Source organism: Chrysemys picta, chromosome 2, assembly GCF_011386835.1.
Source record: "Chrysemys picta bellii isolate R12L10 chromosome 2, ASM1138683v2, whole genome shotgun sequence".
NCBI lineage: Eukaryota > Metazoa > Chordata > Testudines > Emydidae > Chrysemys > Chrysemys picta.
Genome location: NC_088792.1, coordinates 74,920,638 through 74,947,228, shown reverse-complemented (window position 1 = coordinate 74,947,228; position 26,591 = coordinate 74,920,638). Strand labels below are relative to the sequence as shown.

The window sequence follows — 26,591 nt, the reverse complement described above, 5'->3', positions numbered from 1 at the left end:
CATTTTTAAATGGTTAGTGAATAGCAAAATGTACACTTGGCCGCAATGGAATAATTCTGTGCATGATTCACAAACGATGGCACCTAGAAAGTGGCACCTTCACATATTTAATTTTTAATTACATGTTGGTAGATAAAGAATAGTGAGCTGATAGTGTATTTGCTAAGCTTGTCTTGCTATCTGATGTAGTTATTTAGAAGCATCTTTTGCAGTTCTTTCATTTTGCTTCAGGCTTTGTTTTGTGAGCTTGTGTTTTGTGAGCTTAGTCAAGGGTTTCAGTGTTTTACTTAATGAAGGTCAGCTCATATGTATTCTTGGAGAATTTACTGAAAAAATGACAGAAAAAAGTTTTCCACAGTAAAAACTCACATTATAAATTATTATAAACTCAAGAAAAAAGTAAAGGTATGATAATTTATGCAGCTATACTGGTAGATTCAGTAATCACATCTCTCTGAGGAGGGCACTTTTTTACTCTTCTGTTATTTGGGCTCACCCTTATAGCTCTCACTGAAAATCTCCTAGAAAAAGATTGAGAGTAGCTCCCAGTCCCCAACCAGAGGATTTCTTAAAGATGCTTCCTTGTCTTCATCACTAGCTCAGTATAACATTTCATGGAACAAGTAACTTATTGTTGCATTGTATAGTTTTGCCTTAATTTTCCAAATCTCCCACTCCAATAAAACAATCTTTATTAAATTATTTCAATTCAGATTTTTTTTTTCAATTTAAAGGGACACCAACACACATCACACTGGTGTGAAATTTTTGTGCTATGGTTACAAGTCAATCATGAAGGTAAGGTAATCATGAAAGAAATGTATTGGGGAAAATATTTTCCCTCCTCTCCCGTGTCCCCCCCTGCTGCCAGTTTGCTTACTTTCCACATATGAAAGCTCACTTTGTTTATAGTCATTTTCAGTATCTTTGGATGGTCAGTTTCATTTCCTGTCTCATGCACTAAAATGATAACAAAACTGTCATCATGCACAGCTGTGGAAGAGCTCATGAGAGTGCTTGCCAGGTTTTGGAAAATGGTGTATAAATAGGCAATTAAAAAAATAAAAATCTTACTGTAGGTTAAAAACTAAAAATGTATTTATTTTTATACACATACATTATACAACAGTATGAAACCAAGCAATTTATATTTAAACATTCTCCTAACAACTGTAATAACTTGAGTTTGCTGTGCTTTACTTTAATAAAACTAGCATATAAAATACAAATATTCTTAGTTTTAAATCCTGGTTCTGGTTCTGTGATATTAAGGGGCACCTAGGAGCCTTACTGTCATGTATGTTTGCCTTTTACCCAGATGAGCAATCTGGAGGATCTTCAGGCCTCAGTCCATGGCCAGGGTCTATAACGCTGCTTAGTAAGAAGCTCCTCCAAATGATTTCCCCATCTTCCTGAGGATCCTGATCCTATTTGTGTTCAACACACAGGATGCAGAAGCTACTGCATGGATTTCCTGTCTCGGCTAGGGAGAAGCTCAAAAGAGGAATTTGTTGCCATTTTCATTTTAGAAAATTTATACTTTGTAGCGGTTGTATGGGAGAGGTTGTAATCTCACTGCCCTTCAATTGTCTTGTGGCATGTGGGGTTCTTTGACATTTTGGCCCTTAAATACTGCCCTGGGCTGAAAGTTCCATTGTGAAGTATGTGACCGTAGCAACATGCATAATGTGTAGAGTAATTCACCCCATTGCCATAGAATTGTGCTTCAGAATCTGAGCCGCCTCTTTGAATGGTTGCAGACATGTATTCCACTCAGGTTTGTGCATTCCCAGCACACTGAAGCCAGAAAATGTTGCCTAGAAGTACCCATAGGAACAATGCTTATGCCCTCTGGTCATATAGCCCCGCCTGAGGCTATTTAAAGGCAGTGCCATGCCAATTCCCTCACTTCCTTCTTACCATCCGCAGCTTGAGTCAGAACATTCTATGTTGTGTCTCACCTCATACTTTTCTATCAGTGTTTCTATGATTTTGTTGTATATAGTGTATATATTGTATTTATTGTTAGCTATAGCAGTACCCTTAAGTTTTAGGTAGTTTGTAGATAAGTAGGATTTAGTCTGGTGGGCCGCCCTTGCCAGGTTTTAAACACTGCCCATTGTGTAAGGTAGCTATCCTTATTACTGCCCCCCCCCCCCCACACACACACACTCGTAGTTTATTGTACCTAGAAGAGAAGGGCACATTATGGAAAGGTGCTCCATCTGTAAGTCATTTAAGATGAGAATGTAGGTGTCAAGAGACTTGTGCATTTCCTTTGGTACTGGGAAGCTTAACTTTGGACACCCATGTTTTAAAAACTTGGCCTTTGTATGTCAGGCATCTAACATTTAATAGAATCAGTACAATAAATGTAAAGTAAGTTACTTTTATTTAATTACTGTAGAAATACCTGTTGGATTACATAGTCACCTTCCATTATCATTTCATGATTACACATGATCTCAGGAGTTGGCTACCTTAGCTGTAATGTTTAGAAGCTCTGAGGAAGCAAACATATTCACGTATCCTGGGATGTAACTTCTATAACTGCCAGCTTTTTCCACTTAAAATATCAAAATTAAAAAACCAATTGAGGCTAAATTTGACATTTGGCTGAAAGTTTGGAGAATATATTATTGCCCTTGTATAAATCGATGGTACGCCCATATCTTGAATACTGTGTACAGATGTGGTCTCCTCATCTCAAAAAAGATATATTGGCACTAGAAAAGGTTCAGAGAAGGGCAACTAAAAAGTTTAGGGGTTTGGAACGGGTTCCATATGAGGAGAGATTAAAGAGGCTAGGACTTTTCAGCTTGGAAAAGAGGAGACTAAGGGGGGATATGATAGAGGTATATAAAATTATGAGTGATGTGGAGAAAGTAGATAAGGAAAAGTTATTTACTTATTCCCATAATACAAGAACTAGGGGCCACCAAATGAAATTAATGGGCAGCAAGTTTAAAACAAATAAAAGAAAGAAGTTCCTCACACAGCACACAGTCAACTTGTGGAACTCCTTGCCTGAGGAGGTTGTGAAGGCTAGGACTATAATAGTGTTTAAAAGAGAACTGGATAAATTCATGGAGGTTAAGTCCATTAATGGCTATTAGCCAGGATGGGTAAGAAATGGTGTTCCTAGCCTCTGTTTGTCAGAGGTGGAGGTGGATGGCAGGAGAGAGATCACTTGATCATTACCTGTTAGGTTCACTCCTTCTGGGGCACCTGGCATTGACCACTGTTGGTAGACAGGATTCTGGGCTAGATGGACCTTTGGTCTGACCCAGTATGGCTGTTCTTATGTTCTTATATTCTGCAGGAAATTCCAACATTTCAAAATTTCTTTACATACTAAATCAGAATGAAAAGTTGAAATTTCAGAATTTCTCTGAGTGGAAATTCCCCAAAAAATTGATTTCGAAGCAGTCCAAACCTTTTATTTTGCTAATGTCAAAACATTTTGTTTTGAGTAGGTAAAATTGTTTCATTTTGAAAATATCAAAACATAATACAAAATATTACATATTATACACAGAAGTAAAATATAAAGATAAACTATAATATTAAAATTAAATTATAAAGATCAAAATGAAATAAAACAATAGTCAAAATGAAACATTTTTACCTTATTGAAATGAAACATTGACACTGAAATTAAATGTTTTTATTAAGCAAAAAATGAAAATGACTTTTTCCCATAGAAAATTTCATCAAAAGTGACACATTCTTGAAAACATTTCAAAGGCATTTTCTGATGGATAACTTCTCTCAAAATTTTTTGACCAGTTCTACTTCAATTGCTCTCAAAAAATTAAGTAGAGAGATAAGTACTAAGTGAGGTCTTTTACATGCTTTGATTGGGGGCCAGGAGTCTGGTGTGCCCTTTTCATCTTAGTGAGGCCCCCTTTGTCGTCATAGGCAGTTGAAAAAAATACAGACTGGATGCTTTTTGTATTTCCCAATAACCTGAATAAGTAGATATTCTTTCAGCCTTCCCAATTTTCAGTGCCTTCTTGGAAGGATTGTCACTTTTGTCCCATTCTGCAATTGTGATTTGGTCATTTTGGTGCTTATCTTTTATATCACTATTCCATTGGGAGCTGAACTTCAGTTTATTTGTACATGAATAAACTATTTTTAACTTGACAAGTTCAAATATTATGCCCTTTTGGATAGGTTCAAAAATCTCTGCGTTACCTGAATATTAGACCTCCGTTCCTGAAATGCATTGGGATCTCTTTGCACTGTTCCACCAACACAAAGCAGCTCTACGGTCAGTGCAGTGGCTGGAATCCTGCAGTAATATAAAAGCAGTTGCTACACTTTCCCTCCTAATGAATGGCAAGTGGCATGGCCAGTGGGAAGCATGGCCTGGGCTTTTTGGTGCCCAAGTAATCCCTGGTTGCTGTGACTGCCCTCCCCCCCCAGGCTATTGGCAGCTAGTGTCATGAAGAGCAGCTGTAACTTACACAATAAAACTGGACAGTCACATAACCAGCTCACAATCAGGGGAGTTCAAAGTGACCTAATTCCACTTTGCCTTGCAATCCTCTGCCATCTCTAAACTGAGCTCTGCACTCCCTAGCCACAGGTAAGGATGGTGGCCCTGCTTCTGATAACCTTGCATTTGTTTCCAAGTATCATCTGCATTACAAGGTAAAAATGTAGTTAGCAAAACAGTTTGTTGTTTTTACTCTTGTCAGCTCCGGAACATAAATAAGAATTGGATTAGTTTAATGTTTATTTTTATTTTCCTCTTCATCTGTGCCTAGATGTATCTTTTACTTGATGGATTTGAGTATTATTCATTGATGAGGGTTAAATTAAATACAACTTCAGCCAGTCAGATACCAGTTCATTCCTAAATGTATTTTTCTTTTAAAACAATTGTGTATGTATGCATAGGCTGGTCTCTTATTAGTTAAAGCAAATAATATGTTTGTTTTCAAATCATGCAGAATGCAACAGGTTATTAATGTTACAGTGAGCATAATATAATCTTGACTTTAATTTAAAATATGCAAACCTTGTACTTGTTGTGATTACAGTTTCATGGAGGCAGCTTACATCTGCACTGATGTACACAATTTTTTTTTTTAAATCAACAAGGACCATTATTTGTCTTGAAAATCTAACCCTCCATGAACTGTTATCTTCTTCCTCCTTTTGCTCTATTGATCTCATCCTGATGCTGCTCCATTTTGGCATTTAAGTAGCACATATTTGAACTACAGTTTAAGAACTGGAAGCTATTTTTTGTATGGTTAAAAGAAACCTGGAAGAGGTTGCTTGCTTAAACATAGTATAGTATAGTATTATCAGTAAACTTCTACAGTATTTGGGAAAATAAGATACATCCATTGTGAAAAATGTTTTGGTGGTATTTTTTTCCCAAGAGTTGCTGAATGTGGTAAATTAGCCATTTCTTGTATGATTTATTTTCTAAATTGTCAGCTGTGAAAATGTGTGATCAATATATCAAGGACATTAGAAAGACAAGGACAAGCATATTCATTAATTTCATTTAGTTGCAGTTCATTAATGTGTTCAAGTGTTTTTATGCCATTTATTATCGTGGTATCACCACTGCTCTGCAATTAAGAGTGATAATTATAACCCTCTACGCCCACCCCACCAGCCTTTTATTTTAGGATTTTATATTTCTAGTATGAAAATGCTTTGGGCTGAAATGTGGCAAAAAAGACCCAAGCCAAAGAGCAATAACTTTCTTTTTATTACATTTTTAAAAACATTCAATCATTTCTGAATGTTTGTGTTGCAAACAGGTCAGAAAGAAACTTAATGGTATAAGTTTTTTTGTTTTTCATAATCATAGGTTCCTAGAAGTTAGAAATGGAAGAGATTATATACAGAGGTCACCCCTTTGAAAGTGGAAGATACAGTCTTCTGATAGTGCTCATATCCTTGGTGACGAGGGCCATATAAGTACATGGATGAGGAGAGAGAGTGTGTGTGTCAGATATTGCACTGATACACCAATGTCGGGAAGATGGTGATTATAGAGAGGAATAGGAGTAGGGAGTGCTCTAGACAGCTTAACGCCACAGAGCACTTGGAAAGGAAGCAGAAGTGTGGTTCATGTATAGCAATAGTTTTTTAAAGATCAGTAAGAGGTGAGAGACAATTTATTAACTTATATACTTAAAAATAAGAAAGGGCTTTTGTTCAAGATGGGGCAAGATTGGAGCAAGATTTTCCATTATGCCTTCCCTCATCCTATCAAGGGCCATCAGAAAGTTGAGGCAAGGCAGGACATTGAAAATCTGATTCTTGGGCTATCGGAGCACAATGAAAAAAATCTACATATCAACTTCTAATTCTCCCAGATTGTCTGTCTCAGACAGATCCTACACCCAAATCTGAAATCACTGCACTTGGTGGCTGGGATTATAGCATTTTGCTAAAATACAGACTTCAGCTGCTCTTAAGAAATGCATCAAATCTTGCACAGAAGTCATTTGTCCTGCACAGTTAAGACTTATGCTTTACAATAGAAAATAGAAGGATTCTGAGACTTGCAGTTCAACAACTATGAAAACAGTGGGCTGCTGATACAGCATGCTGGTTATATATAGGTCTGCTTTCCTCATTCTCAGAGAAATCATGTAAATAGTAGGACCAGTTGTGAGTCTCTCTGGCATGGAGGAGACCAGGAAGGGGTAGGAGCTCTGATCCTTCCAAGGGGAAAGGGTTTGAGGAAGAAGCCGGAATTAGAACCCTGGCAGGAAGTTTTGAGACGAGTTGGGCAAAGACAGGAGCTCAGTATAAGGAGGGGTGAACTCCTGAGAAAAAGGGACACAATTCACCTAGACCCTCATGAGGGGTGTGAAGGGGTTGACTAACCACTGGTGCCTGTAAGGCAGGAGGGGCAACATTGCTTCCTTGTGGCCTTTCTGGGGGGGGGGGTGGTCTCTTAATTTCTGAGTGACCATGTGGGGCCAGGCTCCCTGGAAGTATTTCTACCCAGAGAACTTGTGTCAGATGTCAAGGTAGTCAAGTATAGCTACTTTTACCCGGACATAGTCTTGGGCAGAGACTGTGTCCAATCCCTGGTATGCAGGTATTGGCCTTATGGCATACCAGCTCCTGTCAGGTAAGGTGACAACAGGGTGGCCCACTGGTCAGGTGGCACTGGGTTGCCATCTCCACCTTACTCAGACATTACCAAGAAAGCCTCTGGGTTGTCCCCAGGGCCCGTCTTTGTGAGTTTTACTGCCATGGGTGGGGCCACTTGGCCTGAGCTACAGTCGCTGGAGGGGAAACCGTGTGGAGACCCAAAGCCTCCATCAGGGCCAATACTTATTGGAACAGCCTTTGATGCTGTTCCTGCTGTTCTGCCCATAAGACCCAGACCAGCTGATGCTGCTGGGCAGCTATTTGCTGCAGGAGTTGCTGCTGCTGGTTTTCAGTCATCCGTTTGAGAAGATACTCTATATTCATGTTGTCCGTCCTATCAAGCCACACCTTTAAGTTTAGGGTATTTGTCTGTCTGGATCAGTCAGTCCCCCTGCTCTTCAGGGGTGGGAAGGATGCCTGCATTCTCCAACCGCTGTGAAGGGGTTGACTCACCACTGGCACCTCCTTGGGGCATGGTGTAGCATGTCTCTCCCTGCTGGGTGGCTCCACCAAGAATACACTTCTTAGATCCTCCTCTTTTTTGAGAATATTGTAGTCAGGAAATCAAGAATTTCTGTAAGCATGGTTAAAGTTAATCACACAGTCTTTTGTTCTGTGTTTGTATAGCACCTAGCACAATGGGGTTCCAATCCATGACTGGGGCTCCTACAGGCTAAGATAACATAAATAATAATATCATCCAGCCACACCCTGTTTAAAGGTTTCTAAGTCTTTGGGTATCCCACCGTTAACATATTTCTTCAAGGACATAGGTCTTTCTACCTGTATGAGAACCACAAAGCTCATGGGAACTGAACCTGAGGTTGCCAAACTTGATGGAGCTACCTTTTATGCTAGTGGAGGAGTGTCATCTTTACCATCCAGATCTCAAAATGGCATTCTCTGTGGCCGCAACAATAGATAGAGTAAGTGAGAGCCGGGTCCTGATTGCTGGCCCTCTGAATGTGACATTCCATAAGGATAAAGTTTTCCAACACCTATACCCCAAGCTCCTCCCTACAGCTATCTGGTTTCCTTCTAAAATTTTCCAGCATCCTCCAAGAATCTCTCCCTACAGAGGGAAGAATAATCTAAATATTAAAAATTATTAGCTCTTTTCTAGCTGGGACTAGATTTATTTATTTAACATCCTTCCTGCGCCTCTGGGGGTGGGGGTGAAAACCAACATATTCTATTCCTCTCTATCACTTGCTGCTGCTTCCATATGCTCTATGGTGTTGGTAGATAGCTAGGACTAAATTTATACTCAGCTCTGGCAGATTGATAGCCGGAGATGGAGAGTCCTCTTTTGTTCAGAGATTAACTAAACAGACTTTGTCTATGGATCTTTTATAATCTTGCAGGTGTCACACTGCTTCAAGGCTGCAGGACACATTTAGCCAGTTCCAGCGCAGCCTCCAGAGCATGTCTGAAGAATGTTTCTAACACGGAGATCTGTAAGACTCAATTCACACATTTTAGGCAGCATTACTTTCTTGATTTGGTGTCTAGATCTGATGCCAGTTTGGGAGAGTAATCTTGCAATCTTTTTATTTAACTAGCTTTTCCTGTGACCCACTTCCTTTGAGGGCTGTTTATTACCAGTTAATCTCTCCAGGGTAGGGTTCAATATTAACAATACTCAAACGATTTGTAATTCTTCAAATAGATTATCAGTACAATACTATACTGCCCAACCTTCACTCCCATTTCTTCAAGTCTTTTGTTAGTTTTTGATTAAATGGAAAAGAACTAGGGATATGACTCCTGTAAACCTTGTGCTAAATGTTCAGTTCCTCAAAAGAGAATGCTCATGCCCCAAGTGCTTAGGCACTAGTTTCCAGAGGCACATGTTTATCCCAACAACACTGATAATTTACTCAGTTACTTGGCAAGTACATTTTCTTTTTTGAGTATTTACTCCTGGGAACCAGTCATAACCTTTTCAGGTTCTCTCCTCTGTATCTCTCATGCTAGTAAAACTAGCAAATTGTTTTGATTAAATCTGAAGTTTGGCAAACAGCCCCACAATATGATTTGATATTGCTTTGGGTATTTCATAAAACAGTTTAATTATTTCTGCACTGGATATGTATATTTCATTCATCACAAAAAACTGTTATTGGGATTGTTACTGTAAATCCACTAATGCATTTAAAAATGCCTAAATGAAGAATGGTAATTATCCAATAGACCTGATTTGTTCAGTTGGAGTCATTTTAGTCTATTGGTCACAAGGAGCTTTTTTTTAAAAAAAACTCCATAATATTGTAATTATGTGATAAAGTGGAAAGTTTCTGAAAAGGCTGTTTCTACGTCTGGGAAAAATAATATAATTTTTGGAGTTTGGTAGTGAAAATGTATTTGACAGAAATGCTAGAAAAATATATTTATAAATATACGAATGATTACCCACCAATGTCAGAAAAAGAGGACAGGGTATATGTTAACGTCTTTATTTGAAACTTCCTTTTGTCTAGTTTTCCATCCATTAGACTGTGTACACTTTTTTGTGATTAAACATTTAAGTTACATATTTATCCAATCAGCACATGAGCGCTAGGTAGGACAAAACTTTGAAATTCTAAACAGAAGGAAGAAAAAAACATACATTTGATTCTATATTGGGAGGAACATGCCATCCATACTTCAGTGCATCACCATTTTCTCTTTATTGGACAATCTCCTATGGGCTGAAATGATTATGGGCAAAAGAGATTTCATGTATCTACCATCCATTCACTAATTCCAATGATGACCTTGGGAGAAATCTGTTAAAGCAAGAAAAGAAAGATAGAAAAGAACCTCACGAAGAGACGGAATTCTGGAGAAGACAGCAACAGTGAGAGAACTCCCCTCCCATGCCAGCCAATTCCTAATTGAAATTTATTGTATTTCCATCAGGAGTTCAGCAGCTGGGACTACATCTTACCTAATTGAAGATAAATGCATCAAAAGTCACTGGGTAGATCTCCACTTTTGGGTCACATCATCAACAACATGTGGTATCAGAATGCTCTTTAGATTGAGGCTTCTAGAAATTCCACATGCAGGCAGCACCCCTAAAATTTTAGATATCCTTTTTTCCCTGTTCCTGAAGCATTAAAGCGTCTTACTTCACTCATACTGTCTGAGAGAAATTTGTTTTATTCTTAAAAATTATGTTGCTTTTAAGATTTTAAATTGCTACAATTTATCTTCAGGTGCACATTGAAAATTAAGTTTTCCATGTTACTACCCTATTGTAATGTGATAACGCTGGAATCTACAGTCCTAAATAGTACCTGTTTATATAATAATAAGTTTTACTATTGTAGTCATCAGTCTGGTATATGAGTACCTCATCTGCATTAATAAATTTATCTTCTACACACGTTGAGGCAGGGAAGTATTGCTATTGCCATTTTACAGACGGAAAAATTGAGGAACAGAAAATTGTGAAGTACATAAGATTCCTTGTGAAGCCTTTGGCAGAGTTTCCTAAATCCTAGTCCAGTACTGAGCCATAAGGTTATCCTTCCTGTTAGGTGTTGCAATGGAAATTCCTGAGGATTTATTTATTTAGCCTTCTGGATTGAGTTGTAGAATTGGGAATGTGGGAGAGAATGGAGGGAATAATTGGCTTAAACTATTGAGCAGTTAGCACTACAGTCAGTATTCAGGAGTTTCACTAAGTGACCTTCAAAGGAGCGGTGGAGTTGGGATCACATTCATTTTGTACAGCCATGGTGAGATGACAGTCACCTTAGGGAAGGTGTATGGAGAAGGTCTGAGAATCAGTTAATATCCAGAAGGGCAAGTACCTAAGACAGCACCTTTCGTAAATGCAGAATGTTTGGGAGAAACTTTATTGTCCCCTGAAATTACTGAATATTAAAGTACAATAATACAAATAATTAATAATAATAAAGTTAATGATTTGTTTTATGTTCTTTTTATATATTGTTCCTATCTTTACATGTAATAGCTATTGTCTGTAAGTAAATTCATCCTTTGTTTTACATTATCCTGTTGGAGTGTTGCATGATAAAAAGGAATAGGAGATAAATAATATAAACTGGTCTGCCTTCAAAACACGTCTCATTAAAATAGAGGCATAAGAGGGATCAGAGAGCTCTACTGTGTCCTGAAAAGCTATAAACAATCAGAGTGGTGGTTGGAGCATTTGATATTCATTAAAGACCTCCTTGTTATGGACAGATTCAGCACATACAGGAGACACTTACAACAGCAGTATAAGTTGTATGCCAGTTTTTTATTTTCTTAGCTTTATGTCAGCAATAATAATCAGAATCAGGTTGGTTCCACTTCATGAGGTCTCTGAGGCATATACATCAAGCTTACTTTATTATTATTATTTTTTTTACTAAACTTGATTGCCTTACACACTTTGTTATGTCAAGAAACCTGTCTGCTTTTAATTGTCCAAGCTGAAAGAGGTTAAATCTCTCATCTTGGTTGTCTCTGGGACCTGTCTGTCTTTGTTCAATATTTCTATTTTTAAATTAAATATTTGTTCATATTTTCATATTGTTCCCCTTTTAGTTTGTAGAGAACACATATGGTGAAAAAGAGCTTTGTTGGTACTCTTTGCAACCTATTTTTGGAGTTGAAATACAATTTCTAGGACATCTTTTATATAAAAAGTAAAAATCATTTCAGATAAGTAAAAGGACTCTACCATAAATGCAGAATCACTGGTAGGATCAGAGAGCAGGACAAGCAGCCGAGCAAGAACTATAGTACGTTTTTATGAATTATGACTTTTTATTGTCAGATTTTATAATGAGCCTTGGACATCGTTGTAAAAAGGAAAATTGGTAATATTTCCTTCACTTGTTCTCTTCTTTGTTCTTCATTGTTAGGAGCATTCGGAGAAGTCAAGCCTCAGCAGCAGCAGCAGTGGAGCAGCCAGTTTTAAAAGCGAATTTTCAGAAACAACTGACATTCCAACCGAAAACTTTCATCCAACATGTGGAAAAGATGAAGATAGAACATGTGATGAAATCGTATCAGATGACAACTACACTTTAGAAAACTCTGAGAAAGGTAGTCAATAGCAGAAGAAACACCAGGAATGTTAGCATTCTGCTTAGAGCTTGGTTAAAAGCTTCCTTTCTGCTTTTATTTTTATGCACAGATATCTTCTCTGAATTAGATGATGAGCTGGACATATCAGATAATTCCAGCAGCTCCAGTTCAAGTCCTTTGAAAGAATCTGCATTTGGTGAGTTTCTTTAAGCATGAAGCAATACACTGATTTCTAACAGTAAGACATCTGAGTTGTTCTGAAATATTTGGGTATTTTCTGATTAATTGCAAGCTCACCATCTGTTGTGAGAGCAAAGGCCCCCAGTAAAAGAAGACTAAGAGAAACGTTCCCTAGTGGTGCCATTCTTTCACTGCAATATAATGCTGTTTTATTTTGTATAGCATCTTTCTTATGAGATATATCCCAATATACTAACCACTCTTTTAAAAAGCTGATGGATAGAGAAATTGAGATGCTCAAAGGAGGCAAAGGAGAAAAGATAAGTTTTTAGATTTGAAAAATAAGAGTGCTGATGAGATAGAGAGATAGAAGAAGGCTGCTTCTTATGGAGCTGCAGAGGAGGAGGCTCTTGCATCAACAATGGTGAGATTATGTGAAAGAATAAAACGGAGACCTATGTTAGATAAACAGAGGGAGTGGAGAGAGATGCAGTCTGGGTATGCTTTTGAGTGTGATTGTATGGAATTGGATTATGCAGTGTAGTTAGATGTTAGAATCAAAAGGGAGTGTACTACAGAGTGTAGTCGTCTATGTGCATGCTTGGTTATTATGGTTGAAAGACAGGTGGAGTTTAATTTGGTGTGCGTGTAAATGCTGGCTTATTGGTGATTTCCTGGATTTTTAGCAATTGTATTACTAATTGGGCTCTTAATCTTTGGGTCAGAAGCAGGTATCAGGAGGTTGCCACCCCCTTGCCCTGGCTAAATGAGAAGAGATCCTACAGGCATCCTGGTGTGGAAAAGGGAGTCATGGTATTGAAAAGCTTAATAACACCACTGTGCCAAAATCAGAAATTCCATCTCACAGGAAATTCCAATATTTCAATATTTGTTTTTATCCTGAATCAGGATGAAAAATTGAAACAATTTTTTTTTTCATGGAGTGAAAAGTTTCAAAAAGTTTTGCTTCAGAAATGTCAAACTATTTTGTTTTCTCATTTCTGATCTAAACAAAATATTTCAATATTTTTTCATTTTGGTTTGTTGAACTGACTCAAATTATTTCGTTTCCGTTCAATTCAACATTAAACTGTGTTTCCCTATGGCAGCGCATTGCCTTATAGGAGTTACAGCTGATAACCCTATTCTCCCCTATGGGCTAGGCTCACTTGCTGGACTACATCTTCCATGATGCACCTGCAGACAAATGATTCCCCTATACCATTCAGCTCAGTCAGGGGGGAGACTGTGTTACACTGGGAGATGCAGTCTGGCCAGGCAACAGTCCATAGGAGAGAATGAGGCCATGAGTCATCCAAACTACCGTTCCCATGAGACAATTTCCCACCATAGGGAAATGCAGTTTTGTGTTAAACTGACTCAGAATTAAACATTTCAGGTTTGTTCAGCAAACCAAAATATTTCAGTTTTGGTCAAATCTTCCCCAAATGACATATTTTGTTTTGGTTTTCCCAACAGAAAATCAAAATATTTGGGTAAAAATCTCAATTTTCCTGCAGAATATTTCAATTTTGTGGAAACTGCATGTACCATCAAAATATCATTCAGATGGAAAATTTCTGACTACCTGTTTAAGAACTTTGGAAGGTGGAGGAAATGCAGTTGACTGAAGATTTTTTGTAGGGTTTTATTCCAGGCTTCAAGAACCATTCAGAATGTTGCTGTTTTGGTAGGGTTGTTGCAATGCAGTGCTAATTACTAGATTGTTTTCCTTCTTCTCTCACACGTACTGACTGATATGTCTTCTTGTTGATTTAACTGTCTAGCCAGTAGAGGGGGAAACACAAAATAACTGGATAATGCTCTTTAAAATCCCTTAATAATTTTTGGAGAAGTTAGCAGCCTACATTTGAAGTTGTCATTTGTGCAGCTCTTTCAAATGACTCATAATTTATTATCAGTTCTGGCCTATAAGTGGTGTCCCATTTTGGTACACCAAAAATGTCATGTTGTATAATAAATAAATTGCTTGTCATTCATTTTTCTTGGGCTGTGATTTGCACACCAACAAAACATCTTCATTTGCTAATGGCTAAATAGCTCTTTGCCAAGTTTCAGCTCATCCACTGAAGTACCTAATGGGGAAAGAATCCATCAGTTCCTCTTACACCCATTAATTTTAGTCAGAAATTCCAGAATTTGTCACACATTTCCCCACCAAGAAAGTTTGTAACTGGTACAAAACCACTGCTGGGTTACGTTTAAGAGAAATAATTACATAAATCACACATTTTAGATCACCTGGCTATGGTTTCTACTTAATGCTGAATATTATCAGTGTTGGGTATAAAAGGTTGTCAAAAGTTTTCTTTTCTTCTAGGAAAAAATAAAAGGCAACTTTATGAAAATATATATATATTTTTAACTTTTAAAGTTCCCTGATATTTGTAGCATCTTTATTACAGCTGTAAGGAATTTTTGACAACATATTTTTCAACAGAAAATGTAACATCTAAACTGAAACTTTTCTTGGAAAAGGGTTGGTTTTGATGAATTTTTCAACTTGAAAAAGTTTTCAAAACAGTTTTGAAATTGTTGAAACATTTTGTTCTGACATTTTTTAAATGAAAAACTCTTTTTTGTTTTCTCTGGATCAAAATAACTTTGTGTTTCTCTCTCTCTCTCTCTCTCTCTCTCTCTCTCTCTCTCTCTCTCTCTCTCTATATATATATATATCCTATTTATTTAAAAATAGGACATGGTCAAAATTGAAACAAAATATTTAAATTGATCTGAACCATTTTTTTCCCCCCAGAATTTTGTTTTTGTGAACATTTTGACTTTTTGTCCTGATTTGGAAAGGGGAATTTTTCACACAACAGGTAAAACTCTTTCCCATCCAGCTCTAATGATTGTGATATGGTGTATCATTCCTATGAATATGGTTTTTCAGCATGCACCCCTACTTAACAAGAGAATAACAATACCCAGGAATTCTAGACATCACTCAGTCTCTTTCTCTATAGGATTCCCCCTCTCCTCCCTACTTGAAACTTATGGCTCTTTTGCAAAACGGCATTCCATGCCACAATGTTCTATGGGACAGAAACGGATGTGCAGGATAAGGTATAATACAAAAGTATTTGGCCCAATTATGGGCCTGGAGATACCGTGATATATTTAATTATATACTTTATGCCCTTTAAAAAATATATCCATAAAGATAGAACTGTATTCAACAGTTATAAGAAAAAGGGGACTGAGCTTGTAGTGCAGTCATTTTAACCTTACAAGACAGATTCCCTTAACAACTTCAAGTTTGCCCTATGCAAACTTATATGCTGTAGTAATTGTTCATGCTTCTTGGCGATGCCTTGTATCTGATCTTACCATATAACTGGGTGGGCTGAGTCAGGAGTTGACTTAGTACCCTGTCACTCAAATCCCCACCAGTATACATTAATTTGGACCTGATTAATTGATTGAGGGTGCCAATTAACTCAGTAGAGATATAGTGGAGGGGATAATTGGGTGGAAGTATCCCCAGCAGCTGGAATGCTATAATCAGACAGGAAGGAAATGCTAAGGAGGAGAAGAGGTAGCCTAAAGGAAAGTAGGTGTAGGCAGGACTGGCTGCTGCTAGTACTGTAGTGTACTGGTCCCCAGAAGGAGATTGGGGATGCTGGTTACTGACTAAACAGTGTGTAAATAACACTCCAGGCTGTGGCCTGCTGAAGGAATATAATAAAGCACAGTGGAGGTAAACAACACCTGGAGTTGTTGTGATCAGTTACTGAGGCTGCAAAAGACTCTCAAGGGATCACCCTATAACAGTCCTAAAAATCAAATAGGCTGTATATGATTATTATTTGTGTGATGGCAACATCCAAAATGTGCTGGGTGCCAGTGACATATTGTTGAAGAGTTTACAGTCTGAACGGCTAAAAGAGATGCAAATGGTGAGGGAAACATACAGCCAGAAAGAAACCAGGGTGATGCTAGGTACACATTTTGTTAGTTTTATTGTGAGTTTTTTAATCATTATAATATAAACTCTGTCCCCAATTACCCTTTAACTTAGTCATTTGTAGGTGCTTATTTTTAAGTGTAAATGCACTTAATTTGTAGACAATGCTGAAGAAATGAGCAAATAGAAAAATGAAACAAGACAAATGGGAAAATCTCTAACCTAATTGTTATTTGGGTACTCCTAAATAGGTCTGCTTTTACTTCAACTGTTTGATGCTGATAGGATAAAATAGTATTTGATGTTTTTACAGATTCCTCTCCTCTTATGTTCTCTGTGATGTTGGTCCTTTTATCTTATGACATTTTACTCAGTGCACCATGGTTAGCTTGAGTAATAACTAATCAGTCACCACTGAAATTGGACACTTGGTCCCAAATCTGATCAGTAAATATGGGTATTTCCTTCACTTGACTTTGGCTGCTTTTTTGAAGAGGCTAGAGATCATGCTGTCTTGGGGACAGTCATCATTTGTCTGCCCAAAAATGCTACATTAGGACAGTCAAGTACACTTAGGAATTAGATTTTAGTTTCAATGAAAGCTATATAACAAAATTCCAAGATTTTAAACATTAAGAACATTACTCAGGTTCATCAGTCATACTATACAGATACTTGGAAACAGAATATAAAATATTACTTGGGTTGAGAATGACAAACTCTTGACTGTTTACACTTAAAAAGGTTGCCACCCTTAAGCTAGATTTTAAAACATGATAGGTAGCACAACTTTGTCTGCTGTCTCTGGGACTTGAATGGATGGGAGATAATTTGAGCACAACTCGTTTCTCAGACCAGATGTTTTCAGCCAGAGCATCCTACTGGCAACACCAGATGTCTAAGTAGGATGATGAAGGGAATTATGGTTCTTATAGATAATGAAAATCTAGATCTTTGTAGAAGCACAGAGGTGGTCTTTGCAAGCATTTGTATTTAAAACATGAACATGGGGCAAAAATATCAACATTTCTGTTTTTTTTGCTGTTGTTGTTTGGTGTCTGTGTGTTCTTGTCAGATGTTCAGAGACCTGTTTTTTAAGGACTGAATCCCCAAATTACATGACCAAAATAATTATACTGAGTTTTCAAATCAGTATTTAGACATCTAACCTAGGTATCTGGCAAAACTGGGTACAGATAAATGCTGATTTGAACACCCAGATGAAGTATGATGCACAGCTTAGGTGGCTATGTCTGAAAATTAGAACTGTGCAGAAGGGAAAAAAAGCAGAATTTCAGCCACTGGGAAAATTAGGCAAATTTAGTAAAATTTGCATGAAGAGAAAACAAACCATCGTCCAGGTGTCTCTACTTCCCCAGCCCACCCCCGATTCTCTGTGCAACAGTGTAGCTCACTGTCTGGAATATTTTTTCAAACCCCCCCTTTTTTTTTTACCAAATCATGTCATCAACACTGCAGACAAAATAGTGCTATATGAAATTGTTGTTAAAATCATTTAAAAATATTTTCCTTGAAAGATATTTTGTAGGTTAGACAAAAATTTAGTAATTGTTTATTTATGATCTTTCCTGTGTGTCTAATGCAGTGGGGAAATTGTGTCTTATGGTCACAGTTCATATAGGAACGAATCCTTTTAATTGTCTTAAGTTTATTAATAAAGAATAGAGCTTTATGTGATACTAAGCAAAGATAACAGAAACAGAAAATGGTTACAGGCAAACAAAATAACATGCTTCATAGGCCTAAAATGTAATTCTAGCAAATTGTGTCTTCTTAAACAGCTTTCTCACTTACAGCATCCCTAGCCCTTCCTGGTACGAGGCTCCAATGTTCAGAGAATCAGAGGGTGTTGTCCCTTTTGTTACCAAAAGTGATGGATAATTAGAATGCCTTTTTACTCCCCTTATATTTCCCCAAATCCATTGTCTTTGCCTCAAGAGCCAGGTAGATTCCCTAGGGTACAGACTCTGTCCTCCAATATGCTTAGTACACTGTTTCTTCCACCACTTGTAGCTTGATTTTTTACCTTATATGTGAATATACTTTCATGGTCAATCCACATTCCTTTATCTGTGTGTCAGGCTTGATTTATGCACTGCCTCCAAAACACATTTTAAGCATCTATATCTGGCACATATACATAACTCTTTATACACAGCCCATACGCACATCTTGGTGTTCCTGACCAGCATGTCACCAGTTTACGTATGATACCTTACAAGAAATTTGTTTTTCATAGTACAATAATATGTATGCAGTTGATTCAGTATAGGCCAAGACTAGAACAGGGTTCAAAAAAGAACTAGATAAATTCATGGAGGATAGGTCCATCAATCGCTATTAGCCGCAATGGGCAGGGATGGTGTCCCTAGGCTCTGTTTGCCAGAGGCTGGGAGTGGGCACATTCAGCACCCACGGAGTCAGTGCCTATGCAGGATGCAGTTTCTGAATGTGCAGCTATCGCCCAGGATCAACTAAAATAACTTTTAAAAAGCTTATAAAAACTATTATATATAATTAGGCTAATTTGACCTTAAAACTGAGAAGATCTTAGAAAAATCATTAAAAAACCAAATACTATTATTGTTTTCCCCTCCCTCAGGCAGACCAATGATTCTTATGAGTGCTGATTTAATTTTTCTTTCATTCCAATTAGTTTTTGGAGGCATTTTTTTCAAGAGACTACCGGACAGAAAAGCAAAGCAAAGCAAAATATTCTCTCTTCCTATTTTTTTAGTCTTCTCTCCTTGTCATAATATCTTCTCTTGATATTACATGTTGTAAGCAGAGGCAAGAAGATGGTCAGACTACTGCTAGGGGAAAATTTTTAAAACTATGCACTAGAATATATTTGTATGACTTTTACTGATGTTCATGTTAGTCCTGAAGCTAAACTCTTAAATATTCCTTTGAATAAGTCTCCAATTAAAGATGGCAATCATAGCAACTTTCTTGATGCCCCTTGATTTTCTTAAAAGACCTCACAGAATTAATCGAAATTTTCATATTAGAGGGACTGGTAAAGATCAAAGGATCTGGCCTAGACGCTTCCCCTAAAAGTTATGAGGGTGTCCTCTTCCCAGCGCCAACCATTTTGTGCAAGTTCATTTATAGGGGCCCAATCCAGTAGGTGAACTCTGAGTACACTTTCTAGATGGGGTCCTGCAGGCGAGTTTGGCAGAGCAACTCCTATTTTCCATGGTTCATGAATCACTCTGGGACTGGGTTGAGGCAGCAGCAGAAACCCAGTGCAGATACCCAGAAGCAGATACATAGGTGCCTAGGGAACATTTACTGCAAAAATTTAGATGCCAAATGAGTTTAGGCACCTGCAGGTTCAGGGGCACACTTACGGGACTTTTGTGAATCCCAGTGGGGCCTGATTCTGGGATTTAGGCCTCTAAAGTGGTAGTTAGGTACCTACATTATTTTGTGAATCTAGACTCTGGATGATATATATTTCCTTTACCTTCAGACTACCATAAACTAAGGGCTTGTCTACACTGTCGGCAAATCCGTACCCGTGAAAGATGTAGCTATACTGAACTAACCCCTGGTGTAGGCAGTGTAGGTTGATGGAAGAATTCTTCCATTACTCTAGCTACTGCCTCTTGGGAAGGTGGATTACCTACATTGACAAGATAACCCCTTCCGTTGGTATAGATAGGGTCTACACTGAAGAGTTACAGCAGCTGCAGCTGTGCTGCTGTAGTATTTCAAATGTGGACAGGTCCTAAGAAATGTGTCTCAACACTCACGGCTTGTCTACCTGTGGATACTAGGGAAGTTAAGACAAATCAACTAAAGGTGAGAAGTCAATGTGCATTAAAGTACATTACTCCCATCCAGATAGATGTTCTGTTTCAGGAGTAAAGTAGCCTTAGTTACCTGTGCCTTAATCTTCCTCCAAGAAGGATTAATATACAGGAAACAAGTAAGACCACTTTACTTGTGATTGAGAGCTTCAACGTGGGTGGAGGTGGGGTTAACACACTTTAATTTATGCCCATTGACTTTTCATTTTTAGTTGATTCTCCTTAACTTCTCTGAGCATCCCTGTGTAGACATGCCCTCAATTTACAAGCCATTTGGACTAAACCATATTTCCCCCCACAACACCATTTTCCCCATTCAAATTGTAGCCTGATCTATAAATTATGTATAAATTATTTTGATTACTTAAGAAGTCCCAGTTATCATTTTGAGGTTTGACAGGTTCTTCATCCAAGATCAGGCCCAGTATTATTAAAATTACAGTATAGTTGGGAACTCCGATATGCACAGTTGCAACACTCACACTATAGGAACTCTTTTATACTTACAATAATTTATTAATACATTTAGCAAAGTCACAAACACTCGAACCCAGTAAAGTGGACAGAGATAATACAGAATGTACATCTGAACATTCATATACTCACATCATCCCTTGCAGATGAACTTGAATTGTTAGCCATTATCTTCCTCATCACCTTTCTCCTCATCAGCAGTTGCCATCATTCTGGCACCTCCCAAGGGCTACATCTCTCCCCCCACTCCCACCAGCTGGGATACAGCTTTTATAAAATGTTACACTGATACCACTGTGTCTAATACATATTCAGTAGGGGGTTCTGCCCTCTTCCTTATTCCTCATGCTACTAATGTTGGGGGTCATTCTCCTATAGATTAGCATATTAATGATGTCAATTTATTATCAAGTACTTCAACTTGTTGCTACGGCACTCCTGTGTTCAGACATCTGCGGGCATTCTATCCAAAAGCTGGTGTTAGCTCATGTTCCTGTGGTTGGCTGATGTCATGATGGACAAAATTCCCCCTCACACTCTGTTCCCCAAAACTTAGGGGTGACCATTAGGTCATTTACCTGTGTCATAGTTTATAGGTCTCAAGCCTTATGCTAGCTGCTGAAGCCAATGTGTTACAGGATACAGGCCTGTAGATTCCTTGCATTATTGCTGAATATAATGAAGGCAAGGAAGTAAATATAATGAAGCCGAGCTAACCCCATGGGCTACAAAATCCAAGGAGACTTCTATGGGAAGGAGAAAGTATGGCCTTATCAGGCAACCTGAGTTCCATTCCTGCTATGTGACCTTGAGCAAGTCCTTCACCCGTCTATGCTTCTGTTTCCTCTCTCATCCTTTGTCTTGTCTATTTAGACAGTCCCTCCTCTGGAGCACTTACAGTCTACTACTGCTAGTATTATTATTGGTAGTATTTATTTATTTGTATTATTGTAGTGCCTAAATATGAGGTGCCACCTTGTGCTAATCACTGTATAAACACTTACTGTGTGTTTGTACAGTGTCTATCACAAAGGGACCCCAGTCTCGGCTGAGGACTTTATGTGGTACTCTAATTCAAATTATTATTATTAACCACAACAAGGCCATTGGGCAATAGCTATTGTTTAGTGACCTGCATCACTACTTCTGTTTCTTTGGTACTAAAAATTATTTCCCCAATCTTGGCATGTGATTCAGGAACTGTCTCTATTACATGTATGCCAGGTACTTATGAGTGTATAGAGACAGGCTCTTTGGTGTGAAATATCATGCACCAATATATCCATAAGTCACAAGATTGGCAGGTCAAATATGATGAGTCAGCTTCTGGTTGGACTATGGAAGGAAGCTATTTCCTGATTGGGAGACAATGTCTTTGACACAGGGACAGGATTCTGTATATCTAGTATAATTAAGAAGTACGTATGTTCTTGAGAAGGGGAAGCTCGCTCCTCTCTGAGTTAACACTGCTTTTTCAGAACTCCATCAAGCAACTCTGTGTTCAAAACGAGGTCTCTAGCCAAATGGTGTCTGTTACTGCTCTAGGAGCCTATTTGTTCTTATATATTCCCCAAATCCATTATACTCTGTTACAACCATGTCCTTGAGGCTATTATCCAAAATCCCTACCCAAGCTATGTGACTCCAGTGTCAATCAAAACTACACTATCACCCTTGTATTGGTGTTATTGTGTTTGCTTCCATAAACAAAAAAGGAGCCATTTGCTACTCCAAAGAGCCCCATTCAAAGTTTTTACATTTCACAAGGATGTGTTTGAGACAGTAAGCACTCTAAACTCCCTAATCAGGGAATGATATAATGATTGTCAAAATGTCCTGTTAACATCACATGATACTGAGTTTTGTGGCTCTCCTGTTGATGTTATTTGTACATCAGTAGTGCCCAAAGGCCTAAATCAAAATCAGGGCCCAATGGATGTTGATTTGTTCTGTGGAAACTCTCTTCTCTGTCTTAAATTTCACTATTAAATCAATTTGCAGCCAAAATATTCCATATTTTATTTCTTGACTCATCGAAGAGAATCTAGCCCATTCGTAGTTGCATCATTTACCTATTCTTTGAGCCAAGTGCCATGCAGTAGGTGTACCTGTTCTGCTGTGTACAATAGTAACAGGGAAAACAAGAGAGAGGCATGACTTTTTTATTGTCAGCTCTGACCTAAATAAAAGATGAATGGTTTCTTTTATAATTTGTCTTAAACCGAGCTCCACATGATAGACGACAATCTCCTTCACGATCTTTTCATTATTGCCAGGGAATCTTGAAAAGGGAAGAAAACTGTAGAGACTATAATGCAGTACATTTTAAGGGTATGTCTTCACTACCAACATTAAAGCACTGCCGCAGCAGCGCTTTAACGTGGCTGTGTGGTCGCATGTGGAGCTCAGTTTAAGACAAATTATAAAAAAACCACCCCCGTGAGGGGAGTAGCTACCAGTGCTGGGAGCATGGCTTCCAGTGCTGGTGCACTGTCTACACTGCCACTTTACAGTGCTGAAACTTGCATCGCTCAGAGGGGTGTTTTTTCACACCCCTGAGTGAGAAAGTTTCAGCACTGTAAATTGCCAATGTAGCGATGGCCTCACATCTTGACATGTGCTTGAGCCTCATGGAAAAGGATTCAAGTCACTTGGAAGTTTATTCAGTTTTGAAGGCTGGGCCTTTTCTGAAATCTCCTACTTTTGCTGTAGTACTGATGCAGCTCCACCAGCACTAGCAATGGTAGGAAAACTAGTATAAGATCTGGCACAAATTTTTTTAGTACGATGTTGTCCGATTCGGAGTGATTAAACACTGCTGTTCCCAGTCGACAATAATACTTCCATTGTTACTACCAATAGTGGAAAGATAAGTACCTTAGCCAAGGGTAGAATATACTATGAATATGGAAAGGAAAAATGGTGAAGACCTGCCTAGTTTCTGTTATTAAGATAACCTTTGATAGGATGAAATATTTCTTTGTTCTGAATGTACAGATACATTCTGCCTTCCCACAGAAAATGGGGGCAAGAGGCAGTGGTCTAAACAGTTAGAATTAAAATGGTTTGTGGAGCAGTAGATAAGTTATCATCAATGGAACAGTTGTACAGAAGAAATCTTTTCTGTCATGGCTTGTAAGTGAATAAATAGTAAAGATTATGGAGGATTTTCCCTCCTCTTGCTGCATTGGGGAACTATGTGAATGAATATCCTAGCATTGATTAGGAGACTGCTCAGTCCAGTGGTTAGAGAACAGAACAGACACACTGGGTTCTGTTCTAGCTGTCCTACTGATTCACTGCATAATTGTGAGCAAGTCAGTTAACCTCAATGCACGTTAGCTTTTGTGTCTTTAAATCAGTGGGACTATTTGAGAAGTAAGGTACTGCTCATGTACACAAGAGTGACAGAATTTGGCCCAAAGTAAAAAAAGCTAAAAATTAGTGGCAATTTTAAGTTTTGTATTTATTTCCTGCTGTTGTGTACTAAGACATTTCTAGCATTACATACGGCATTAAATACATGTTTATGATAGTTTAAATTGTGCCATGAAAACTGAAAATTTTCTCTCTGAAAAATAGTACTCTTTCTGCAGGGAAAAAGATACACCTTAAGGCCCCAGCCTTGCAAAGACTTCCATACATGCTTAACTTTTAAGCAAGTGAGTGATCCAACATATACATCAGTCTTTGTGGTAGTGAGATATTGGTTATGATGCAGGCAGATCCTTGGTGCATCACAAGGGGACTCAGTTCTTAAATGTGTTATTTGAATTTTGAAGTTTAGATTTAGTCCTGTGTGTATGTGTGTGTGTGTGTGGGGGGGGGGGGGGTGTTAAGATTTTGGCACAGTATATCTGCTGGGAAATTGACTATATTTTATTTCTATACTATTCTTTCAATACAGAGAATATAACCTTTGTGCATTTGTTTCAGGTATAATTAAACGAAGTTTCAGTGCTTCTGAAAGACCACCTCAGACAAGGTATGTACAATTTTAGGTTTCAAAAATCAGATTTGATCATCGTTATTTTGAATTCCAGTTTGGATATTCCACAAAGAATTTTTTACAGTTGTCCTGGATAAAACTTTTGTGGAGTGTCTGCAAACGTGTTAATTACCTCAAGCTAACTGGCAATCAATTAACTTGAGGTAAAAACTCTACTGTCAACATACTGTTATAGATTGTCTATGCACAGAAGTTGCACTGGTTTAACAAAAGGTATGACATTAAATTCATTTAGTTAAACCAGTGCAGTTTTATGACTGGACACCTTTATGTCAGTTCCAACTAGAGCTGGTAGAAAAATAAAATTTTTTATTTCTGCAACATATTTTGAACAAAGCATATTTTTGGTGGGAAAAAATATGCATGTGTGTGTATTTAACTGTGCACACAAGTGTCTTGTCCTTTGAAGTACTCTAAACCAGCTAGTGCTTCTTTACAAAATTAGATGAATGTTTTGGGAAATCCATGATCTGATAAAGTAGGTTCTCCTGTTGCTGTTAACATATAAATGCCTTCTTGGTCTACGGAGGAATGAGCACCAGGAAGGGTACCAAGAGGTCTTGAATACTATTCCCACATCTTTGTTAACTGACCTTAATAGTATGTAGACCTTCACAATCCTTTTTAGTGAGGCATCACACCACTCCTCTGAGATGGGCCAACATTGTTACCACCCTTTTACAATGGAATAACTGAGGTTATGCAAAAGTTATGCAATTTGAGGAGGGATAGCTCAGTTATGCAATTCGGGGAGGGATAGCTCAGTGGTTTGAGCATTGGCCTGCTAAACCCAGGGTTGTGAGTTCAGTCCTTGAGGGGGCAATTTAGGGGTCTGGGGCAAAATCAGTACTTGGTCCTGCTAGTGAAGGCAGGGGGCTGGATTCAAGGACCTTTCAGGGTCCCTTCCAGTTTTATGAGATAGGTATATCTCCATATATTATTATATTATTATTATAAGATCACATACAAAGTCTTGTTAGAACCTGGAGTAGACTCTGATCAACTAATACCTTTTATCCACTAGACAAGAATGCCATCAATGCAAACTTTCTGTTCCTTATAGTCACCATAGGTAAAGTGGGGCTAATAATACTTACCCGCCTATATAAAGTGTGTTGAGCTATACTGAGGAAAAAGGTTTAGATAGCTGAGCGGATTAGTGAAGGTTTTATACACTGAAGATCTGGATCTGACACTCTTTTGCTGCACGTTAAAGGCTCAAAAACCAGAAGGCAAATAAACAGAACCTTCAATATATTATTGTATAAAAAAACTCATGCTTTTTAAACCAGTCTCATGATTTATTTTTGGAACTTGACTTATAATTTTGGAAACCTGTGGTTGTCAGTCCTGTCTACTGCTTGCCAGAAACTTCGTAAATTAAGGATCATTGTTTTTTCACACTGCTGAAGCAAGTCGACCTCTGTTTGTGGGTCTTCTTTGTTTTGTTTTGGACCAGATCAGAGAAAAGCTCTGCAAAGTGGTACATGCTCCTTACAGAGGCAGGCACAATATGTTGTTTCTTTTAACATTGTTTAATCTTGTTCCCCTCACAATCCTAATTTTCTTTACCTGTGACTATGGCCAGGATCACTTGCAGAGAGATATTTTCATATGTATACGGTGCAGTGTTCAAAATTATTTTAAAATGTTGATTCCTGGTCATGTAGCTGAAGCTGCTGGACTGTGCCAAATATTGGGGAGAAAGGGATGGGAGGTAGGAGATCGAGAGGAGGCATGTGAAGGGAGCAAGGGATATTTTTTTTTGTATTTCCTCTATGATTTTATATTTTATTTTATTTGAAACAAATTTATATGATTTGAAACAAGACAATATCAAACCTACTTCTGTTTTATAGAGATTATATTGGAGGCCTAGGATCCAGACCAAGACCAGGTAATTGCATGTTTATGACAACCAGACTTGCACTGAAATTAATCTTACCATTTCCAAGTTCTTTTAAATTTTGTTTTAGTTGCATATACAGTATCT

General features: G+C 38.0%; 1 protein-coding gene across 3 annotated transcripts in view; it reads left to right on the top strand.

Annotated features, from left to right (window-relative positions):
* Window positions 1–26,591, top strand: part of NEK10 (NIMA related kinase 10) — a 171,146-nt gene that overhangs the window by 111,660 nt on the left and 32,895 nt on the right. For all 3 annotated transcript variants that reach the window (XM_024107392.3, XM_042840319.2, XM_065583507.1), the window contains 4 exons: window positions 12,006–12,189; window positions 12,281–12,367; window positions 24,526–24,574; window positions 26,458–26,495. In XM_024107392.3, the coding sequence (XP_023963160.1) occupies window positions 12,006–12,189; window positions 12,281–12,367; window positions 24,526–24,574; window positions 26,458–26,495 (358 nt within the window). The remainder of the gene's footprint in view (window positions 1–12,005; window positions 12,190–12,280; window positions 12,368–24,525; window positions 24,575–26,457; window positions 26,496–26,591) is intronic.